The sequence below is a fragment of the Malus sylvestris genome, chromosome 1 (genome assembly GCF_916048215.2).
Source record: "Malus sylvestris chromosome 1, drMalSylv7.2, whole genome shotgun sequence".
NCBI classification, from domain to species: domain Eukaryota; kingdom Viridiplantae; phylum Streptophyta; class Magnoliopsida; order Rosales; family Rosaceae; genus Malus; species Malus sylvestris.
Window position 1 is genome coordinate 2700598 of NC_062260.1, and position 23087 is coordinate 2723684.

A 23087-nucleotide genomic window follows, 5' to 3' on the forward strand; every position below is an offset into this window, starting at 1 on the left:
TTTGAGTTATTATATAACCGTCCGCCATCTTTTGACCACTTGAAAGTTTTTGGTTGTTTGTGTTTTGCTACTGTTGTTCACCCTACTCATAAATTCGATCCTCGTGCAAAACAATGTGTCTTTGTTGGGTACCCCACTGGTCAAAAAGGTTATAAACTATGTGATTTAGACACTAAAAAATTCTTTGTCAACCGTGACGTCAAATTTACTGAAAATATCTTCCCTTTCCAGTCTCTACCTTCATCACCTCTGACCCTTCCCATACATGACAACGGGGGGCCCTTCCTACACCCCCACTTGCCCGGTCTTGCTGATAGCCCACCCTTACCGCCAGCTTGTACACCTTCCCGTCCATCAGCTCAACAAATCTCTATATGGACTCAAGCAGGCCTCTAGAAACTGGTTTTCGACTTTTTCAGTTACCATTCAGAAAGCAGGTTACCAACAGTCAAAAGCTGATTATTCTCTTTTTACCAAGGCTCAAGGTACTTCATTTACTGCAGTCCTTATCTATGTGGATGACATACTTCTTATAGGGAATGATCTACAAGAGATGGAACGTCTGAAAACATTTCTTCTCACACGCTTCCGCATCAAAGATCTTGGTGATTTGAAATATTTTTTGGGCATTGAATTTTCTCGTTGTCAGAAAGGCATTTTCATGTTTCAAAGAAAATATGCACTAGACATTTTGCAGGATTCTGGACTTATGGGAGCACGCCCAGACAAGTTTCCAATAGAACAAAATTTGAAACTCACTCCCATTGACGGAGCATTGTTAGATGATCCCACCAAGTACAGAAGACTAGTCGGACGATTGATTTATCTTACTGTCACTAGGCCTGACATAGTCTTTTCAGTTCGCGCGTTGAGTCAATTCATGCATGAGCCTCGCAAGCCTCATTGGGATGCAGCTTTACGAATTCTAAGGTACATCAAAGGTACTCCTGGTCAAGTTTTATTATTTCCTGTCTCTGACAATCTTGAGTTAAAAGCTTTTTGTGATTCCAATTGGGGAGCTTGTCATGCCACAAGAAGGTCAGTTACAGGATATTGTGTTTTTCTTGGAAATTCTCTCATCTCATGGAAATCCAAGAAACAAGACAATGTTTCTCGATCATCTGCAGAAGCCGAATATCGAGCTATGGCCAACACATGTTTAGAGTTAACTTGGCTACGCTATATATTGCAGGATTTAAAGGTTCTGCAAAAGGCTCCCACATCATTATTTTGTGATAATCAAGCTGCCCTACATATAGCAGCTAATCCTGTTTTTCACGAGCATACAAAGCATATTGAAATTGATTGTCACATCGTTCGAGAAAAACTGCAAGCTGGAATGATTATTCCCTCACATGTGCCTACTCGTTTCCAGTTAGCAAATTTATTTACAAAAGCCTTGGGAAAAGATCAATTTGCGACACTACGTGACAAGTTGGGAGTTCATAATATTCACTCTCCAACTTGAGGGGGAGTATTGAGAAATATCATGTAATATATTTACCTAATAAGGTTTATGTCAAATCCCATCAAAATAGGGATGCTATTTTGTAGGTATTAATGTAGGGTTGATTGGTTGACCTACTGATGTATATATTACTGTAAAGTTTATCAATTGAATTCATTCGAAACCAATTCAGTTTGCAATTCAGTTTGCTCCTTTCAATTGTCCTGCCATTTAACCATTTTAATATTCATTTTTAAGAAAACATGTGTCCATTGATATTGAAAATTCCATAAACTATCCGTATCCAAAATTCTAAATATCTACCGCAAATCATACTGCCGAATGTTCTGCTTGAAGTGAGGTGGATGGATAAAGTTTCTGTTCCAACTTCCAACCTAACTTGGTTTGCAATGCAGAGATCAGTAGTGGGAAATAATTCAGTTCTTGTAGAAATGACTTGGCGGTTCTTGAGTCTCTATGCTTTTTTAATCCTTGGAGTTTGCTCTGAATCATTGCTAAAATATTGGGCAAATGAACTAGGTCTATGAGTTTCATGATACCCTGATATTGTTATGAATCTATGCTTGAATAGTGTGTACTGTTATACGTACATACATACATGCATAAGGGTTCCTCAATGCGTGAAACCATTATGCTTCGTATGTTTTGGTTATAGATTTTCTTTGGCGGATTGTTTTGGTTATACATAGCAAACTGATTTTATCATTCCTTTTAATTGACTTTTAATCTGTTTAAGCCTTTTGTTTTATATTTCTGGGGGCTATTAAACATCACTTTTATTTCCAATTTATTTTCTGACCTGTGTACATGTCGTCGTGGCAGCCTGTAGGATTAGGAAAAATTGCCACACTTATAAACGCAGGAAAGATTGATTCGTCTGAGTTGATTACAATGAAAACGCTCAAGGTTCAGTAAATTTCTTCTCAGCCTATTGCACTATTTCCTACGTCAACGTTTGTTCATTCTGGTAATTATTGTTACCATAGGATACAGGGGCAATAGGGAAGCAGATTGAAGATGGAGTGCGATTTGTGGAGCCAAAAACGATCACAAAGTGACACGTGGACTTTGGGACAAAAGAAGACAAAAATACCCTTGAGGTATAACGGGATTCCTACGCGCAAGTAGTGGGTAATCATCCTCCACCAATTAAAAAATGCTCCAAAAGAGGTAACCAATTCCAAACTATCTCATTTTAGGTAATTATTTCCGAAACTTAATTTCTTTAATATATTATTTAGTTAATTAATTATCTAAATAATATATTCTTCCCATATCTCCTAAAATCATCCCTTAAAATCATAAATAATTGATTAATTAGGGGATCAACTCAATTAATCCCCTAATTGTCAATAAAGTGACCCAAATTAGTAGACAAAACCGGCCACCTCCCTTTGCTCCATACCTTTTCTGATTTTCTCCACCTTATTACCCAAATAAAGCTAGTCATTCAATTTGGTAACTCCCCATTTATTTCTATCATATTTTATTAGCCAATAAAGTGGCTAATTAAACCACAAACTCACCAAAAAATAGACAAAGTGGCCGGCCACTTTCTTAGAAAAGTGGACAAACCTAGTCCTATAAATAGTCACCCATTTTTACCAAACACTCATTCCAAACCTCTTGCAAAAAATCCCAAATACTCTAAACACTATTTCTCTCTAAATTTCTAACTTTGGCATCGGAGGTTCTTCGGCCAAAGCCCCCCTCATTCATCGTGGACGCGTGAGGCTTTTGGCCTTAACATAAGGTGCTAGTTGTTTTGTAGGTGCAAAATCGTCCAAGATCGAGGAGGAGAAAATTTGCATCCACACGATTGATGGGACGGGGTGCTGAACAGATCCAATGGCCAATTCATCTGGAGGTATGTGTATTCATCTAGGCATTGTACATGACATGGACTTATGTGTTATGTGGGTACCCCTGTCTTGCTTTACCCCCTTCACTGTCCTAGATTTAAAATTGCTGCCTTCACCTCAAAAATGTTTTTTTCTCTTCAGAGCTGGATCATATGATGATATCACCACTGGATGAGAGTGTTTCACCACTTCAATTCTGTTTTCTGGACCAAGGAATGGCGATATCAGTTAACTATGATATGTACATTACTGCTAGTCCAATGGTTTGCTGATGTCATAATTTACTTCGTTTTTGTAGTGTGTAGTAACATTACCTTTGATCTCCGTTAAATTTTATCAATTAAAAACACTGGAAAATATTGATCATGTTCATTAGTGGTAGTTTAGTGATGGCTCGAAATGCTGTCAGCAAGGTACTTATTTCGAATAAACATCTTTGAACAAATATTACATAACTAACTTTAGCATAGAAATCTGAAATTAGTTTATAAATGAACTATTAATCCATTAATATTTACTGATGGCAGATACTTTCCTATGCTAATTATTTTTCACATGGATATGGAGTAAATGCATATAGATCAGACTTCGGGTTTCATTCCTCTTTGTGTTGCATGCAACTCGAAAATGGACTTATGAGAGGTTTACAGGTATCACGTGTCACTGTAAGGTCAAAGGAAGCTGTTGAAGCTGCAGGTGGGTCTGTTAGAAGAGTGTATTACAACAAGTTGGGCTTCCGAGCATTGCTCAAACCCGAGTGGTTTGATAAGAAAGGCAGGTTATTGCCGAAAGCAGCTAGACCTCCCCTGAAACAGAAGGATGAAGTTGATGGCTCTGGCCGCTTGCCAGCCCCAACGAAACCTATTCCTTTTTTTACTTAAGACAAAGAGCTGGCCTCGGCCTCTACTTGACCAAAGGAGCAAAATTAGTTTGTTCTTTTTCGGATATTTGTACTTTTAGATCCAGTTCCTTCTTCAGGTGCTTTGCATAAATTATTCTACTTCATAAGAAACAGTGAGTTCCAAGGAAAATGATCTGTTCGGATAAATTGAATGAGGAAAGGTTTTCGTGTCAGTGTTGCTTTTGAAGGGCACCTTGTGATATTGTCTTATGAGCTAATTGTTCTCCACTTCTTACTAGGTGTCGCTTGCTACTTAGTTTCCGTCTGAGTATGCGCCTTTGAATTGCGGTTGCAATATGATGCCCATATGTAATTTTTAGGAAATTATCGGGTTAATTATACTAACACCCCTTGAGGTTTCTTGTTTTTTCACAAAAATCCCTCAGGGTTGAAACATTACCTAATCCCTGACGTTTCAATTCACTTTCACATCCACCCCTTAAGGATGAAAATTGAAATTACCTATCTTTAGGAGGATTTCGATCCTTGGAGAAATGGTTGTCAGCCAGGTCACCCTATCTTTTGTCTTGGTTGAAATGATTCCTCACTTAAAAATAATAAAATTTTAAAAACTTACAAATGTTGTGGCCTATATTTAACTGATAGGGGAAGGGGGTCGGCAGCACAGAGAGAATAGAGAGGGAGATGTGTTTGTAAGGTTGTGTAGAGGATCTTGTTATTCCCCATGTGCCTTTATTTATAGTAATAAGAGGGAGAAGAAATCCTTCTCCTCCAAGGAATACAAGTACTAATAGGAAAGAATAACTAGAATCAAATCTAATATAGGATTTACACAATCACACTTAAACAAGAAGGTTATAACACTTCCCCTTGAGTGTGTAAATACTCAAGTAGATTCAGTATCATGTAGAGGTTGAGGAAGTCAACTTGTAATGCCCTGAAAATTTAAATATATGAATTTGCAGAGAAAAATCGAAAATAAATCGATTTATGGGTATGAAAAATTGAATTGAGAACTTTTAAAGTCATGTTTCAGGAAATTATTATAAATTATGTTGTGAAATTTATCGTTAAGTTCAAAAGATTAACGTAATTATTTGAGGATGTATTTTATCAGATTTCTTGACATATTTGGATAGAGGATGATCCTACGAGTGTGTAGGCGAAAACCGTTCGTGAAACGGAGTAATAATGAAGAAGTTATTAACGATAGAAGTTTAGGGTAAAATGGTCATTTGACCAATATCTGGAAGACTCTAGATTTGCTGGAGCAAGGATCTATGAAGCCACGTGTGTGGCTATGATGGAAAGGGAAGGAGAGAAAGGGAAAGACATGGACCAATGAGGAAGGAGGAAATGAGGGAAAGGAGAGAAGAGGAGAGAGGAAGGAACCGGACCTTCCTTCAACCCGTCGACCCGACCCAACCATTGTTTCCAATTTCGGTCACCATTGATGACGAGAATGGTGCTAAAATAACCCTCCTTTCAACACCATTCGATCCCTTCACCAATTCCATTCCAATTCCGATGGAAATATGCTTTAATTTAGTGAAACCCGCACCGGTGGTTGTGATGGGTCTGTGTTTGGATCTCTTGTTTGTGAAGCCACAATAGTCGACCACCACCCAGGAACATGTCCCAAGCCTTGGTTTGGGCGGTGGGCCACCGAAGGTGACGAATTGAGGACACCCAAATTCTAGGGTTCCGGCAGAATTGAGTGAAATTTTGGGGCTTTTCTCGGCCGAATTGGACTTCGGCCCAGGTATGAAAGTTGTTCCTCTCATTTAACTCTACAACCTTATAAAATTTGGTAATTTTTAGAGTTAGTCAGAAAATTGGGTTTCCGTTCATCAGAAACTGGCACCTACGGCAGTGTGTGGCCAGTGGGCCGACGTTGCTTTTTTCATGCAGATTTTGATATTTTTAAATCCGTATTTGGTTCTAATGATGCACAAAACTGGAGGGGTCTTGGAACAACGTAAATCCGACCGTAAATCTGCAAGAAAGTAAAGAACACAAGATGTATTGTGGTTCACCCTAATGTTTAGGCTACGTCCACACTGATATTGTATTTCTCTGTTTGTGAGAGAATTATGAGGGTGAGAGCCTTTCGATTGTGAGGGTGAGGAGGCCCTTTTATAAACTAAGGGCTCCTCCCCATTTTACATATTTGCCCCTTCATTTATTACATAATTACATTTGAGTCCGCCGAGTATTTATACGAGATCTAAATACGGAGGCCCTAAGTATGGTACAAACAGTAGTCTCCCAAGTCTTCAGTCAAGAGAGTCTTTTGGCTAGAGACTTCAAATTTAGTCCATGTGTGGGCCGAAATAACTAGATGTCGTCTTCAACTAATACTCGATATGAGGCGGTGCTCAAGTATGGTACAAACAGTAGTCCCCCAAGTTTATGTATGATTGACATGAGTGATGCTCATGTATAATTTTGGAGTACTGGACGTACTTTTGATCACCTGGTTGGTGATAATAGCGGCAGGCTGCCGAATAATTTTGGAGTACTGGATGTACTTTTGATCACCTGGTTGGTGATAATCGCGGCAGGCTGCTGAATAATTTTTTGTAGTACTGGACGTACTTTTGATCACCTGGTTGGTGATAATAGCAGCAGGCTACCGAATAATTTTGAAGTACTGGACTTACTTTTGATCACCTGGTTGGTGATAATAGGGGCAGGTTGCCGAATAATTTTTTGTAGTACTGGACGTACTTTTGATCACCTGGTTGGTGATAATAGAGGGCCTGACTCTTTTGGGCATATGTGCCTTCGCCCTCCACATAACATTCTAGCCCATTATTTTGGGCTTGCCGTTTTTTTTTTTTTTTTTTTTACCCTCTGATGGGGTTATACAGATGTCTCCGAAAGATAATACAAATAAATTAGATCATTCAAAACAAAGGTTTCGATAGTTGTAGATCTGAAGGAAGATTTTGTGAAAACATGTTCATTTGAGCAACATCATATAGCATGCAATTAACAATTAAAGGCGGAATCATGCTTGCATGCACTCAAAAACAAAACATCAACCATGAAATTCAAAGCCTAGTAGATTGGTGAACCAAGACTCAACTCAAAACAAAGGGAGTTGAAATTTATACCTTTGTAGATTCCTCTTTGCATAAGCAAAGGCTAATCACCCAAAGAGAGGGCCTTCATTCCTTGCTTCTTAAATCTATGGATTTGGATGGAAGAATAGGTTTCTCCAAGTTCCCAAAATAGAGAACCTCTAAGTATCTTCACCAAGGTTAGATTGGATAAGAAATGAGTGACCTTGGAGGAGTAGTATTGCTAGCTAATCCCTCCAAGGGGGCCGGCCTCTTTAGAGAGAAAGGGAGAGACATGTTCTCTCCAATTTTCTCCAAAAGAAACCCTTAATGAATTTAGGCTATAAAGTCCTTTATATAGTCCCTTCAAATAAGTGACCTAAAGAACCAAAAAGCTATTCTTCTAACATGGCCGGCCACTTTAAGGGATTTGGGCTTTTGGGCCCTTGTGAATCTTTATTCATTAAGTTGTCATACAACTTAAGTCCATGGGCTTTGACGTTCGAAGCCCATTGGGCCTTAAGGTCCAAAACTATCCCGAGGTCTTTAACGAACTTATTCGTTTGATTAATTAACATATTAATTAATCCTTGCCATAAATAATTAAACCATTTAATTATTCTTACTCATCTCCATTGTTTCTTCAATCTCCACCTTACACGGTGTACGATCCATTAGGTTCCTTTTAGCGAGGCAGTGGGCGATTAGAACTCTTTCAAATCGATTATGAATTGAAACTTACTTTCAATTCTCCCTTTAGTGATTATACACGTTTAGGGCTTCCACAAACCATGAGTGACACCTAGCAGCATATCATGGTTACCCAAGCTAATCAGAAGAGGTGGAGAACCTATTCAGTTTAAGATTACAAATGCAATACGGTCTTTCTCTAATACAATACTCTTGACCACATTGTTTGGTTTGATAGTTTATTCATGTCTACTATCCAATGTGATTCGTTTACTTATATGATTACCTTGAATGTGATTTGGAACGCCTTCCTAAATCTCATTCATACTCTGATCAGAGATTTTCAATCATATCATAGAGTATTCTCCCCCAAACGATTTGAAGGTTAGAGATCCCATGTTGCGCATTCAATTGCCTCCATGGCTAAGTGGCTTAACTCCAACGATGTCGTGGACACCCGCGGATGGGGTGACTTTGACATAATCAAAGATCAAGGACTTAACCATAAGACAACTGTGATGCCTTAGGTCAAAGGACTACTTTGCATTATCCCAACCATGAGTTCTCATGTGACATGAATATGAGAACTCTTCGTTGATCGTGTTCAGTGAACTCATTCTCTATTGAGCACCTACGTACTTGTCTTGATGTCACACACACCAATGACTCGAGACTAGTCACTCTCCCTGAGAGAAGACATAGCACGTACTGATCTTAACGGACTGTCAATGCCCAATTGGCAATCCTATGATCAGGAACGTTTAGGATGTGTCTACGAAAAAATGGTCTCATGAATCTAACTTCTTTAGATTGCATTCTCCCAATCACATATTCCTTGGACTTATCGTTTAAGCATATAACATTTATATGAGACGGCTCAAACAATAATCTTTGCCCTTTATATTTAAACTACATTAGTTTAACTTTGTGAAATGTCCGTAAAGTATCATCATATGATTGGTTTTAGGGCACATTTCCAACAAGATCGTTGTTGTGTATTGCACCTACTACGTAATGGGTTGTTGCAGATCTTTTTCCATGTGTGTATTCCAGTGGCTTATTCAGAAAAGTGGGAACATGCATGATGAAAGTTTTCTTTTTCAAAAGTTGATGGCATCTGCTGATGGCTTGCCTTTACCGCACCCATTTTTTCCGGAAAGTTCATCCACAAATATGTGCAGCCTGGTCATGATTTCTCTTTATCTTCCTCCTTTTTCTTTTTCTATTATTTTTCTCCCTCTTTTTTTTTTCCTAACATTATGATTGATTCCAACCCAAAGGCTTGCCAGGCGACAGTGAGCACAATCATGACCGAAAGCGGCCGCTGAATGACATTGTTCTGTCTATGCACCTTTTTCTTTTCATTTCTTCCCTTTTTCGTTTTCTGAAATATTCACTCAACAACTAGTACAGCCCACGTTTAGCCCATCCTCCTTTTTCTTTTTCTAACATCATGATTGTGTTCAGTGCTATCATTGTTAGCAGCAGTATCACCACCAATCGCAACCAACCGATCACTCCTTCTTCTCTGGATGTTGTTACTCAAAACCCCTCTTCCTCGATGTCTTATCGCTCTTCTCCAGCCACTCAATGCGGTGCTCCAGCTCCTCGTTCTGCGTCCAGAGCTCCAAAATTACCTCTCCACCCTCGCCACGGTTCTTTTCATTCATCGTCTCCACCTTGATCGATAAGAGCTTAAACCTGAGCTCCTCCTCTGCTCTGAGCTTCTGAGCCACTCGAACTCGTGCTTCTTGTCGAGCAGCGCGTTCTCGTTCCTCTGTTTCTCGATTTCTCACCTTAATTTCGCTTATCTCGCCGATAATCCTTGTTTAACTCGGCTAAAATCCTCTAACCGAGACGTCGCTCTCAGCGCTGAAAACAGGTCCGAGACGGTCGGGTTTTCGATTTTGGCTTCGTCATCGTGGTTGTCAGAATGAGGGGTGAGTTGTGTCCCAAACACCATTTGCAGGGACTCGAATCCGTGACGACCGAGTCGATTTCCAGAACGGGAGGGAAACTTTTGTTGGAAATGTGCCCTAAAGCCAATCATATGATGATACTTTACGGACATTTTACATGTTAAACTTATCTAGTTTAACTATAAAGGGCAAAGATTATTGTTTGAGCCGTCTCATATAAATGTTATATGCTTAAACGATAAAGTCCAAGGAATATGTGATTGGAAGAATGTAATCTAATGAAGTTAGATTCATGAGACCATTCTTTCGTAGACACATCCTAAATGTTCCTGATCATAGGATTGCCAATTGGGCATTGACAGTCCGTTAAGATCGGTACGTGCTATGTCTTCTCTCAGGGAGAGTGACTAGTCTCGAGTCATTGGTGTGTGTGACATCAAGACAAGTACGTAGGTGCTCAGTAGAGAATGAGTTCACTGAACATGATCAACGAAGAGTTCTCATACTCATGTCACATGAGAACTCATGTTTGGGATAATGCAAATTAGTCCTTTGACCTGAGGCATCACAGTTGTCTTGTGGTTAAGTCCTTGATCTTTGATTATGTCAAAGTCACCCCATCGGGGTGTCCACGGCATCGTTGGGGTTAAGCCACTTAGCCATGGAGGCAAGTGAATGCGCAACAAGGGATCTCTAACCTTCAAACTGTTTGAGGGAGAATACTCTATGATATGATTTAGAATCTCTGGCCAGAGTATGAATGAGATTTAGAAAAGTCGTTCTAAATCACATTCAAGGAAATCATATAAGCACACGAATCACATTGGATAGTAGACATGAATAAATAAACTATCAAACCAAACAATGTGGTCAAGAGTATTGTATTAGAGAAAGACCGTATTGCATTTGTAATCCCAAACTGAATAGGTTTTCTCTACCTCTTCTGATTAGCTTGGGTAACCATGATATGCTGCAAGGTGTCACTCATGGTTTGTGGAAGCCCTAAACGTGTATAAACACTAAAGGGAGAATTGAAAGTAAGTTTCAATTCACAATCGATTTGAAATGGTTTTAATCGCCCACTGCCTCGCTAAAAGGAACCTAATGGATCGCACACCATAAGAGGTGGAGATTGGAGATTAAACGGAGATGAGTAAGAATGATTAAATGGTTTAATCATTTATTTATGGCAAGGATTAATTAATATGTTAATTAATCAAACGAATAAGTTCGTTAAAAGACCTCGGGATAGTTTTGGACGTTTAGGCCCAATGGGCTTCGAACGTCAAGCCCATTGACTTAGGTTGTATGACAACTTAATGAATAAAGATTCACAAGGGCATAATAGCCCAATAATATCCCAATGGCCGGCCATGATGTTTAGGGTAGTGAACTTGGATTTATTTACAAGTTTGCCACTCAAATGAATAAAGGTATAAATATGACTTTATAGCTAAAATTCATTAAGGGTTTGTTTTGGAGAAAATTGGAGAGAACATGTCTCTCCATTTCTCTCTAAAGAGGCCGGCCCCTTGGGGGGTGCATCTTGCAATCCCACTACTCCAAGGTCACTCATTTCTTCTCCAATCTCTCCTTGGTGAAGAGACTTAGAGGTTCCCTACTTTGGGAACTTGGAGAAACCTATTCTTCCATCCAAAAATATAGATTTAAGATGCAAGGAATGAAGACCCTCTCTTTGGGTGATTAGCCTTTGCTTATGCAAAGAGGAATCTACAAAGGTATAAATCTCAACTCACTTTGTTTTGAGTTGATTCTTGGTTCACCAATCTACTAGGCTTTGAATTTCATGGTTAATGTTTTGTTTTTAAGTGCATGCTAGCATGATTCCGCCTTTAATTGTTAATTGCATGCTATTTGATGTTGCTTAAATGAACATGTTTTCACAAAATTTTCCTTCAAGTGGTATCAGAGCCGAGGTCTAGTAGTTGGTGAATCCTTTTGGGTTTTGTAGTTCATAGTTTGTGATTTAAAAGTTGTAATATGTTACAAGCTTTATTCTTGTTTCTTTGAATGTAAATTTTGTTAGAAAATTTGCCATCTCAAATGTTGTAGATGTAGTTCATATGAGCATGAATATTGGAGCTAAAATTTGGTGCCATGACTTTGGGGATTTTCGGCCAAATCCAAAGGGTGGATTTTTGGGTTCTTGTTTGACTTGTTAAAAGTGTTTTCAAGTGACTTTTGGAACCCCTATGTACCCTAGTTTGGTTAGATGTTATTTCCCTAAAGTTTGAATGGTTTTGGAATGTTTTTAGGTGAAAAATGTTCATGGAAAATTTTGAGTTTTTTCATGAGTGTTCTTCATTGTTCTTGACATTTTTGCCAAGAACAAAAAGGTTTGTGTTTTGATTCAAAGTTTTGATTTATTTCATAAAGTTTGTGTTTTATGTTTTTCAAATGATTTATTGCATAAGATATTTATTTGAAGGGTGATGGAAATGGTGATGGGTGTGTAAGGATTAATTTCCTTTCACACACACCACTTGCACCACTTGCATGCTTTATGTCTAAAACTCACAAATCAACACACACATCACTCTATCCTCTTCCAAAACCGGCCACCCTTGCAAGTGGGGTACTTTTGGGGCTTTTATGCAATTACATAAAGTTTTGATACTTTTGTGTATTTGCACTTTGGCCCAAAAGTTTACGTTTTTACGTTTAGGTCCAAAAACGCTAAAGGACAAATTGTTTTGATCCTTTAATGAAGTTTTTGCATTGATTAAATTTTGGGTTCTAATGTAATTACATGAAGTAGTGGACTTTTGTGTCTTTACAAAGTGACCCCAAAAGTTTTGCAATATAGCCCAAAAGTTGAGGTTAATTGCTTTATGGCCCAAAAGTTGTGGTTATTGCATATTGGCCCAAATTAAGTAGAGAACAAAATTGTTTTGTCTCTTTAAATGAGAATTGGATTTTCATTTTGTTTAGCTCCATTTAAATCAATTTTATGGATACAAAAACCAAATGAAAATGTTGCATTCAATTTAATTAGTTAAAGTGTTAATTAATTAAAGGGTGATTATGAACCTAAGCCTAATATAATTGAGCTATGTGATAGGCCGTTTCAAATTTGTTTGAACCATGGGAATGTGTAGATTAATTTTGGTTGTAATTTGATTTGATCAAATGTTGTAAAAGGGCATAAGCTCTTCTTTACTTTAAAGTAATTTGTTTTATGCAAATGTTGTAATGAGCATAAGCTCACCTTTACTTTGAAGTACTTCTTTCTTGCTTTATTTGATATGCATGAAAATGAAGTAGTTGGGTCCAACGCCCCTAAGACAACACGCCTTAATGTGATTAAACGCGTAACTAAAATCAATCACCATCCCTAGACCGAGATTCAACACAAGGCTCGTGTTGAATCTAAACAAAGGTTCATAGTCATCCTAAGGCCCTAAGGCAACTATATAGTCCATCAAATGAATGCAAAGGTTATGTTAGTAGTATCATATACTCTTGCTTTAAAAACCGTTTTATAAGCATAGTGGGAGTATTATATACAACTAAAACAATGAGATGGACCAATAGTTGTAATAGGACCAAAATAGTTTTAATAGAGATTAAAATGAATATTTATATGTGATGAGACCTAAAACCCTCAACCAAACCAATATTAAGTTGAAAAGCCTGAGAGTGCTTTGAACATTCTTTCGTGGCCTTCCACCGTGGTAGGCTTCAATCGTTTGTGACTCATACAATGTATTCGTCCAGTTCTGGGGTTGCAAAGTATGTGCTTACATTCAGGAGAAGCCTATAAACATATGATGAAGTGAAAGTAGGCAACGAGTATGGCCAATATGGAGTTCTTCTGAGGCCATTCTTGAACCCCTACTTGAACTAGCATGGTGGGAATGACTTAACTAAGTGCAATGGTGCCAATATGGAGTTCTTCTGAGGCATCATTCTCTAGAGGCCAAATAAGATGGGTACTTGCATTAGTTGCAAATGAGTAAGCGTACTATCTCATTATTATTGTTGCTAGCCAATATGGAGTTCTTCTGAGGTGGGCTTGGTAATAGTGAGCCTCCCATAACCTACTAAGAGTTTCCTCCAAAACTCTCGAATTCCAATGAGGGATATGGAATTTGCCAAAAATAGTGGGTGGTGCTATTTGATTTAAAGACCCGAATCAGATGGCTTAAAATCAATCAATTTATATTCGTTATGTATTTGTTTACCAATATATTTGCAAACGCTATCCAAAACTTGACAAAGAAAAGCCGAATGCTTTAGTTTCCGGACTTGGTAACACAATCCCAAAGATTGTCTTAAATGGATTGTATATGTACCTAAGTAGTCTCATCCTCAAAATTGTTCTATTGGTAATGTATCATTGAAAGAACATGTTAGATAAGTCTATCATGAAGAGGACAACACAAACAACCAATGCTTAATCCTTTGTTAAATGAACAAAGGAACTTACGAAGAATAGCATAATGACAAGGACACTTTTAGTGTTATTAGTTCTTCACTTACAAATTGTTGTATGAAGAAATAATAGTTGCTTTGAACAACCCTTAGTCAATGCAAACACTAGTGCTTGTTTCTTTGTTAAATGAACAAAGAACTTGAGAAGAAAGCACAAAGGCATGGACACTTTATGTGCCATGATTCTTCACTTACAAATTGTTGTATGAAGAAATGAGAGTTGCCTTGTACAACTCTTGAAGGTTTGTAATTATGTTTAGAACATAATGGTTGGTTGACAAAAATAGTCCATTAACATGGACTTATAATGATTTTGAATCATTAAGTGTTGAAGTGATAAACCACTTAATGAGACGGAAACTAGGCAAGGACTTCACCTTTGTGTCCCTATCCTTATGGTTCATTAAGTTTATTGTAAACTATATAAATGAACAATAACCACATGCTCTCCAAAATGTTTGATGTGTATAAACACAATTGAAATAAGTTTCAAGAGAGATAGTGGGAGTTTAGGGACCATGACTATTATAGTCAAAGGAGAAGTCAAATGAAGAAGATTAAATTAACTCCAAGGGAACAAACTTTCTTTATGAAAGGATGGACATTGGAAAGGGTGTTTACAAGAAATGTCTTGTAAGTGTCAAGAACACACCTTTCGAAGGTGTTGTAAATTGTTCTTGAATAGTTCAAAACAGTTGGTTCTTCTACTTGAATGCTTGATTCCGTATTAGTAACTATGTTTTACAATCGTTGGAAAAGTGTGACTAATAAGAAGTAGAAGATTAATGAAAGAAGAGAAAGTACTTCACATTCGAAACGTGAATCAAATGTAGATCTCTGCGAAAGCAGATGGTACTTACTTCCTCATATGAACTACCAAAGAAATTGGAAAAACAAAGATTGTCTTTATATTCCAAATTTTAAGGAACTAAATTCCGTCACTATGTGAAATGGATAAATGTTTTGTTTGACAAAACAATGTTCTTTATTAATCAATGATTGGATTATGGTAATCTAATTAATTATCTCTATAGTAGAGATAATATGGTAGTGTTAACTGTTTAGAAAATAATGATGCTTAAAACCCAAAAGGTTGCAAGGTAGTGACTAATCCCAACTAAAGTTGTGATACCTCTAAAACATAAATTACGAGTTGGTCATAGATGGACGCTTTGGATCGTTAGATCCGGATCCAATACCTTCTTGTTAAAATTATATAGAGGCGAAATGTTCGAATCTTTATTCTTTTGGAAAGAAGAAAGAATCACAAAGTTGTTGAGGTTAATTCACTTAGATGTTAGTGGCACTTGTCCACAAACATAATACTACTCATGTTGGATAACATTCACCGAAGATCACTCTCGGTTGGACTATAGTTTATTTTGAATAAACACAAGTCCGAATACTTTGCAAAAGGTTTCAAAGAATTCAAGAAATGTAAGTTGATGAGTAAGACGTCTAAAGTATTTACATCCTTAGATTTGATCCAAGGAATGGTAACACTTTAGAATAGTTTTCTTGAAAGATATCAAGGAAAATAGCATCATAACATAATAAATTTCTCCTTTAGGAGAAGAACGAACTAAAATAAGATTTAGTTCGTTGGATATTATCAATTACCCATATATAGGATATATATACTTCTAAAACAATATGATTGTAAATTAGAAGATCTTCCAATATTTTCATGACTCCATAAGATGTAGTTGGAAAGAAAGACAAAATCTTAAAACATGTTAAGATTTGGGGTTGTGTGCTAATAAGCAATATTTGTTTGATAACAATCTTGTGGGATATCCTTAAATTAACTTTTGGATATCGCTTCTATATACCAACTAACAAATGTTGTTTTGTTGGGTAGTTCATTGTAATCTTACAATGTGATTTGCCTAAGAGCAAATGAACGAGGGATAGAACTCAAAGAATGGTTCTTTGAGAGACAAGATAATAATCAACAAATATAACAACCTAGTTCCTATACCAAAAGCTCCAAGGTAGTCGAGAAGGATTTATAAACCGTCTCAGTTGAATGGTTTGAACTTTATGACTATGTCATAGAGTTGCACCTCTTAATTCGAAAGAAATAAGAATGAAAATCCTTATGACTACATTGAGTGCATATACGATATATACTCAAGGAAATGGTAAAGTACCATTTGACCCGAAATAATGAAACCTTCATAAGCTAATTGGTAGCTTAAGGTGACTACAATCAAAGAGAATGGTTGACTTTGAAGGAACCATTTTTGACGTAGTCTTAGTTTCAATTAATTCGAAGATTGCTAGCTACAACTAAATGGTGATTCAATGTTTGGACATAATATAGGTTTTCGAAACCATTATTAAGATAGTCTTGATAATATATGTCTAAAACTATGAATCACAAGACATGTAAGTTGTAGAGATCCATCCATCATGGATCTTAGCAAGCTAGTGGGAGCTATAAGCGTCTTATGAGAGAAAGGTCAAATCGTTTGATTTCTCATAAAGATGTAAATGAATCTTTTGTTTACTAGGTTTACAAAAGATTAGTGGGAGTTAATCATATTCCTAAATTTGTATATATATATAAATAAATATATATGTGATATATATGAATATATATATGATATATTAATTTTGGAAATGAAAAGAATATTTCTTCGTTAAAGTTATGACTTTAAGCATTCTATAACGATAGAATGTATATGGGAGATATAGTCTATATACATGGGATGGAAATCTATAATGATATATTTCATGATATAATTGGTTTATATCAATCCCTAATAATAGACAATAGATGCTAGGAAGTTTCTCATATGATGATAAACTTCAATTAGAAGGACAACTCTAGTGATACTAAGAAGTTGCTCTTCTCAAAGAGAACGTACTCTTTGACTCCCAAAGAAATAATGCGTAAATAAAATCCTTTATGCATACGCATAAAGGTGATTTATGTATTTCATATTGTATGAAAAACATTGATATGAGTTGTACCTAGAACAGGTACAAGACGATATCAGTGCAAGCCCAGGATCAGAACCATGGCAACTGTCAAGTGAGTCCTTAAGTATTTAAGAAATACTAAAGGATAAATTCCTCAAAGATCGAGGAAGAATTAGAGTAACGTAATGGAAGCGTAAATGTATTAGATTATGAATCTAATCCATCATTGGATGTTTCTTCATTATGAATGAAGAGATAAACGGATATCTCTTTATTATGACTAAAGAGATATTTGGATGGAAACATTAAAGTAATGACTTTAGTGTGTTCCATTATGAATGCAAAATATATTGCCATATAGAAGTTTGCAACAATGTTGTTTGGATGGGAAAGTTCATTTAGTGAACTCTCTATTCGGTTCTAACCAGAAAGTGTATCTAGTGTACTGACACTATGACACTAATGGGGCGATAGCTCAAGCCTGGGAATCAAGGTCTCATCAAGATCTGAACTCATATGAGAGACTGAACCACATGATTGAGAATCATGTATAATGGTGACGTCGTTATTCTCAAGGTTGCTTCTATGGATAACATATAGATATCCATTGCCTAGGCCTACTATTCAGCCATTTATGAAATGACTACAAAAGAGGTATCATCACTGATGACTAAGCTGATTGGCTCTAGTGCAAGTGGGAGATTGTTGGAAATGTGCCCTAAAGCCAATCATATGATGATACTTTACGGACATTTTACATGTTAAACTTATCTAGTTTAACTATAAAGGGCAAAGATTATTGTTTGAGCCGTCTCATATAAATGTTATATGCTTAAACGATAAAGTCCAAGGAATATGTGATTGGAAGAATGTAATCTAATGAAGTTAGATTCATGAGACCATTCTTTCGTAGACACATCCTAAATGTTCCTGATCATAGGATTGCCAATTGGGCATTGACAGTCCGTCAAGATCGGTACGTGCTATGTCTTCTCTCAGGGAGAGTGACTAGTCTCGAGTCATTGGTGTGTGTGACATCAAGACAAGTACGTAGGTGCTCAGTAGAGAATGAGTTCACTGAACATGATCAACGAAGAGTTCTCATACTCATGTCACATGAGAACTCATGTTTGGGATAATGCAAATTAGTCCTTTGACCTGAGGCATCACAGTTGTCTTGTGGTTAAGTCCTTGATCTTTGATTATGTCAAAGTCACCCCATCGGGGTGTCCACGGCATCGTTGGGGTTAAGCCACTTAGCCATGGAGGCAAGTGAATGCGCAACAAGGGATCTCTAACCTTCAAACTGTTTGAGGGAGAATACTCTATGATATGATTTAGAATCTCTGGCCAGAGTATGAATGAGATTTAGAAAAGTCGTTCTAAATCACATTCAAGGAAATCATATAAGCACACGAATCACATTGGATAGTAGACATGAATAAATAAACTATCAAACCAAACAATGTGGTCAAGAGTATTGTATTAGAGAAAGACCGTATTGCATTTGTAATCCCAAACTGAATAGGTTTTCTCTACCTCTTCTGATTAGCTTGGGTAACCATGATATGCTGCAAGGTGTCACTCATGGTTTGTGGAAGCCCTAAACGTGTATAAACACTAAAGGGAGAATTGAAAGTAAGTTTCAATTCACAATCGATTTGAAATGGTTTTAATCGCCCACTGCCTCGCTAAAAGGAACCTAATGGATCGCACACCATAAGAGGTGGAGATTGGAGATTAAACGGAGATGAGTAAGAATGATTAAATGGTTTAATCATTTATTTATGGCAAGGATTAATTAATATGTTAATTAATCAAACGAATAAGTTCGTTAAAAGACCTCGGGATAGTTTTGGACGTTTAGGCCCAATGGGCTTCGAACGTCAAGCCCATTGACTTAGGTTGTATGACAACTTAATGAATAAAGATTCACAAGGGCATAATAGCCCAATAATATCCCAATGGCCGGCCATGATGTTTAGGGTAGTGAACTTGGATTTATTTACAAGTTTGCCACTCAAATGAATAAAGGTATAAATATGACTTTATAGCTAAAATTCATTAAGGGTTTGTTTTGGAGAAAATTGGAGAGAACATGTCTCTCCATTTCTCTCTAAAGAGGCCGGCCCCTTGGGGGGTGCATCTTGCAATCCCACTACTCCAAGGTCACTCATTTCTTCTCCAATCTCTCCTTGGTGAAGAGACTTAGAGGTTCCCTACTTTGGGAACTTGGAGAAACCTATTCTTCCATCCAAAAATATAGATTTAAGATGCAAGGAATGAAGACCCTCTCTTTGGGTGATTAGCCTTTGCTTATGCAAAGAGGAATCTACAAAGGTATAAATCTCAACTCACTTTGTTTTGAGTTGATTCTTGGTTCACCAATCTACTAGGCTTTGAATTTCATGGTTAATGTTTTGTTTTTAAGTGCATGCTAGCATGATTCCGCCTTTAATTGTTAATTGCATGCTATTTGATGTTGCTTAAATGAACATGTTTTCACAAAATTTTCCTTCAACTTTGAATTTTAGATGAAGTGGAGAAGAAAGCAATGGTTTTTCTAGAACAGCCCAAGGAGGGAGGAGTCTCCGAAGGTTTGTGTTGGTTTGTGTCTAGGCTGCTTGGAGAATTTGGCCACAGAGAGAAGGGTTTTTGGATATAGTGGACAGATAGCATGGCGAGGTCGGTGTGTGCCAAGTACAATGGCTGCTGTGATTCCTCTGAGATGTTGAAGATATCGAATTGCTCATCTCGGAAAATTATGAAAATCAGACCCGCAGCCATTCACCCAGTATCAACCCACCTAACGAATGCTGGATTTTAGAATTTCAATACCCACAGATCTGAAAATAGTGGTTGAGATTTTAATACCCACCAATCTAGAGAGAAATTGAGAGAGAATAGACATAGCTTTTCGTGTCGTTTCTCACAGACGGCGCCAAATGTTGATGCACAAAACCGGAAGGGTCTTGGAACAACGTAAATCCGACCGTGAATCTGCAAGAAAATAAAGAACACAAGATGTATCGTGGTTTACCCCAATGTTTGGGCTATGTCGACACTAATATTGTAATTCTCTGTTTGTGAGAGGATTGCGAGGGTGAGAGCCTTTCGATTGTGAGGGTGAGGAAGCCCTTTTATAGACTAAGGGCTCCTCCCCTCTTTACATATTAGCCCCTTCATTTATTGCATAATTACATTTGAGTCCCCCGAGTATTTATACGAGATCTAAATACGGATGCCCTAAGTATGGTACAAATAGGTACCTATGTGATGTGATTCAATTGTGGAAGCATAATGGTGAATATTTCATTTCTAGAATATTTTCAAAAATGGATAAAAAGTTGAATGGTGAACTACGAAGGGCTTGATCCCACTCAAGGGTACGTAGAGAGTCTAACAAGGATTAGATGCAACCCTAAATAATTGAGAATTAATTTTTTTTGAGAAGTTGTTTTAATAAAAGGAATTTAGGGATTTAATTGATAATCTAATCGTATGTTTTGATAATTGAAATATGGATATAGTTTAGTGAGGAATTAAGGAATTGAAGTATGGAATTGTGATTAATGGTAGTTAACTAAACAAGAGTTTAGTTTAGGCCTATCACCGATATTATTTCCCGAAATAAATATTTCGGGCCAGGGCGTTTCACGACTCGTCGGCACTGATTATGGGAACACGTTATTCTCAATAAGGTAGGAACTTTCATAAGGAACTAAGTTTCACAAAAAATCCTATGGCTATGGTAAAAACTCGAGTAGGGACAAAACCCATAGTCTAAGGAAAAATGTGTGAGGAATGCAAAGTCAAATGAAACGTTTACGGGACGTCATTAGGGTTATGATCAACCCAAGGTGGGTACCTCATCAAAACCTCGTTAGGTAGCAAAAATCCAGTGGGAAAAATGCTCCTAATCGTAGGGAAAAATAGTACATTAAGATCAAGCTAGTATACTTTAGGATTCTCCCCCTGAGTTTGACATAATTCCAAAGAGAACTAGCAATGTTGCAACTCATAAAGTTTATGCATACCAATTCCTTGAACAAACTTATAAAACGTCGCCTTCGGTAGTGATTTAGTGAAGAGGTCGGCCAAATTGTCTTGTGAACGGATTTGCATGACTTTAATCTTCTGATGTTCTTATTGTTGATGTGAGAAGAAGAACTTCTGCTCAAAGTGCTTGGTTTTGTCTCTTTTGTTGTAACCTTTCTTGAGATATTTGATGCATGTTGCGTTGTCTTCATAGATCGTCATCTGGACATCAACGATGGGATAAAGATTGCAGGAGCTTTGAATATGGCCCACAATTACTCTCAACCAAAAGCATTCCCGAGTTGCTTCGTGTAAGGCAAGAATTTCAACATGGTTAGACAAAGTGGCAACTAAGGTCTGTTTAGTTGACCTTTAAGAGATTGCGGTGCCACCAACTGTAAAGACATAACCCATTTGAGAGCGCGCCTTGTGTAGATTAGGTAAGTATCATGCGTCAGCATAATTAACAAGGTGAGAATAGACTCGAGATAAGGGGGTGCGACATCACTCGAGGATCCGTAGGGACAGAACAAGCCCAGATCCGTAGTACCCTTAAGGTAGCGGAAAATGTGTTTAACACCAATCCAGTGTCTGCGTGTTGGTGCATTAATGTATCTTGCCAAAAGATTAATAGCGAAGAAGATGTCGGGTCTAGTGCATTGAGCTAAGTACAATCAAGCCCCTATCACACTTAGATAAGGAACTTCAAGCTTCATCATTTTCCTTCAGACGAAAGGAATCTCTTTTTGCATCTAGCAATCGAACGACCATAAGAGTACTCGAAGGCTTCGCTTTATCCTCGTTAAAGCAGCGCAACACCTTCTGGGTGTAGTTCGTTTGATGTACTAAGATTCCATCCGAACGATGCTCTATCTCGAGACCAAGATAGTATCAAGTCTTTTTTAGATTTTTCATCTCAAATTCCAACTTCAGGTGTGCGGTAATTTTCGTGAACTCTTCAAGAGTTCCGGTGAGGTTTATGTCGTCAACATAAACTGCAATTTATCTCAAAACTAAAATGTGACTTCTTAATGAACACACAAGGGCATAGTTTGTTGTTCATATATCCCTGACTAGTCAAATACTCACTCAGACGGCTATACCACATCTTCCAGATTGCTTCAAACGGTAAAGTGAACTCCTCAATCGAATTAAGAGCGTGTTCCAGGGTTTGAAAATATTTGATCCAGTCAATGTAAGTCATTCAGGAACTTTTATATAAATTTCCATATCAAGATCCCCATAGAGATACGCAGTTACTACATCCATCAGCTACATGCTCAGTTTTTTGGAAACTACCAAACCGATAAGGTAGTGAAAAGTAATCACATCTATAACAGGTGATTAAGTTTCGACATAGTCAATCTCGAGGCGTTGTGAGAAACCTTGCTCAACAAGACGAGCTTTGTAACACATAATTTTGTTTTTCTCATTACGCTTCCGAACGAAAACCCACTTGTAGCCAACGGGCTTCACATGTGGAGGAGTAGGAGCTACAGGTCCAAACACCTTACGATTCGCAAGTGAATCAAGTACGACTTGGATTGCTTGTTTCCAGTTTAACCAATCGGTTCAACATCGACATTCATCAATGGAACGGGGTTCAATGTCATCGTTCAACATGATCTCAGTAGCTACTACATATGGTAATGCATTGTCGACGATCATCTCATTTCTACACCAAACATTAACCAACTAGCATAATGGATTGAAATCTCACAATTCTTGGGAGGTGGATTCATCTCTTTAAGGACATTTCCCTAATCTAGAATTTCCTCATGAGTTGGATAGAATGTGTAG

General features: G+C 37.5%; 1 protein-coding gene across 1 annotated transcript; it reads left to right on the forward strand.

The window, feature by feature from the left end:
- The first annotated feature begins 265 nt into the window (after nucleotides 1-265).
- Nucleotides 266-4211, forward strand: LOC126629308 (uncharacterized mitochondrial protein AtMg00810-like). Its single transcript, XM_050299312.1, has 5 exons — nucleotides 266-1201; nucleotides 2291-2374; nucleotides 2455-2492; nucleotides 3284-3335; nucleotides 3981-4211. Exons 1-5 carry the CDS (start codon nucleotides 266-268, stop codon nucleotides 4209-4211), a joined length of 1341 nt encoding a protein of 446 aa, XP_050155269.1.
- Nucleotides 4212-23087: the final 18876 nt, after the last annotated feature.

Coding starts and splice junctions, on each gene's coding strand:
- LOC126629308 (XM_050299312.1), top strand. CDS start 266: ATGACAACGGGGGGCCCTTCCTACACCCCCACTTGCCCGGTCTTGCTG. Junction 2,375..2,454: donor TTACAATGAAAACGCTCAAG/GTTCAGTAAATT, acceptor TTGTTACCATAG/GATACAGGGGCAATAGGGAA. Junction 3,336..3,980: donor AATGGCCAATTCATCTGGAG/GTATGTGTATTC, acceptor AGAGGTTTACAG/GTATCACGTGTCACTGTAAG.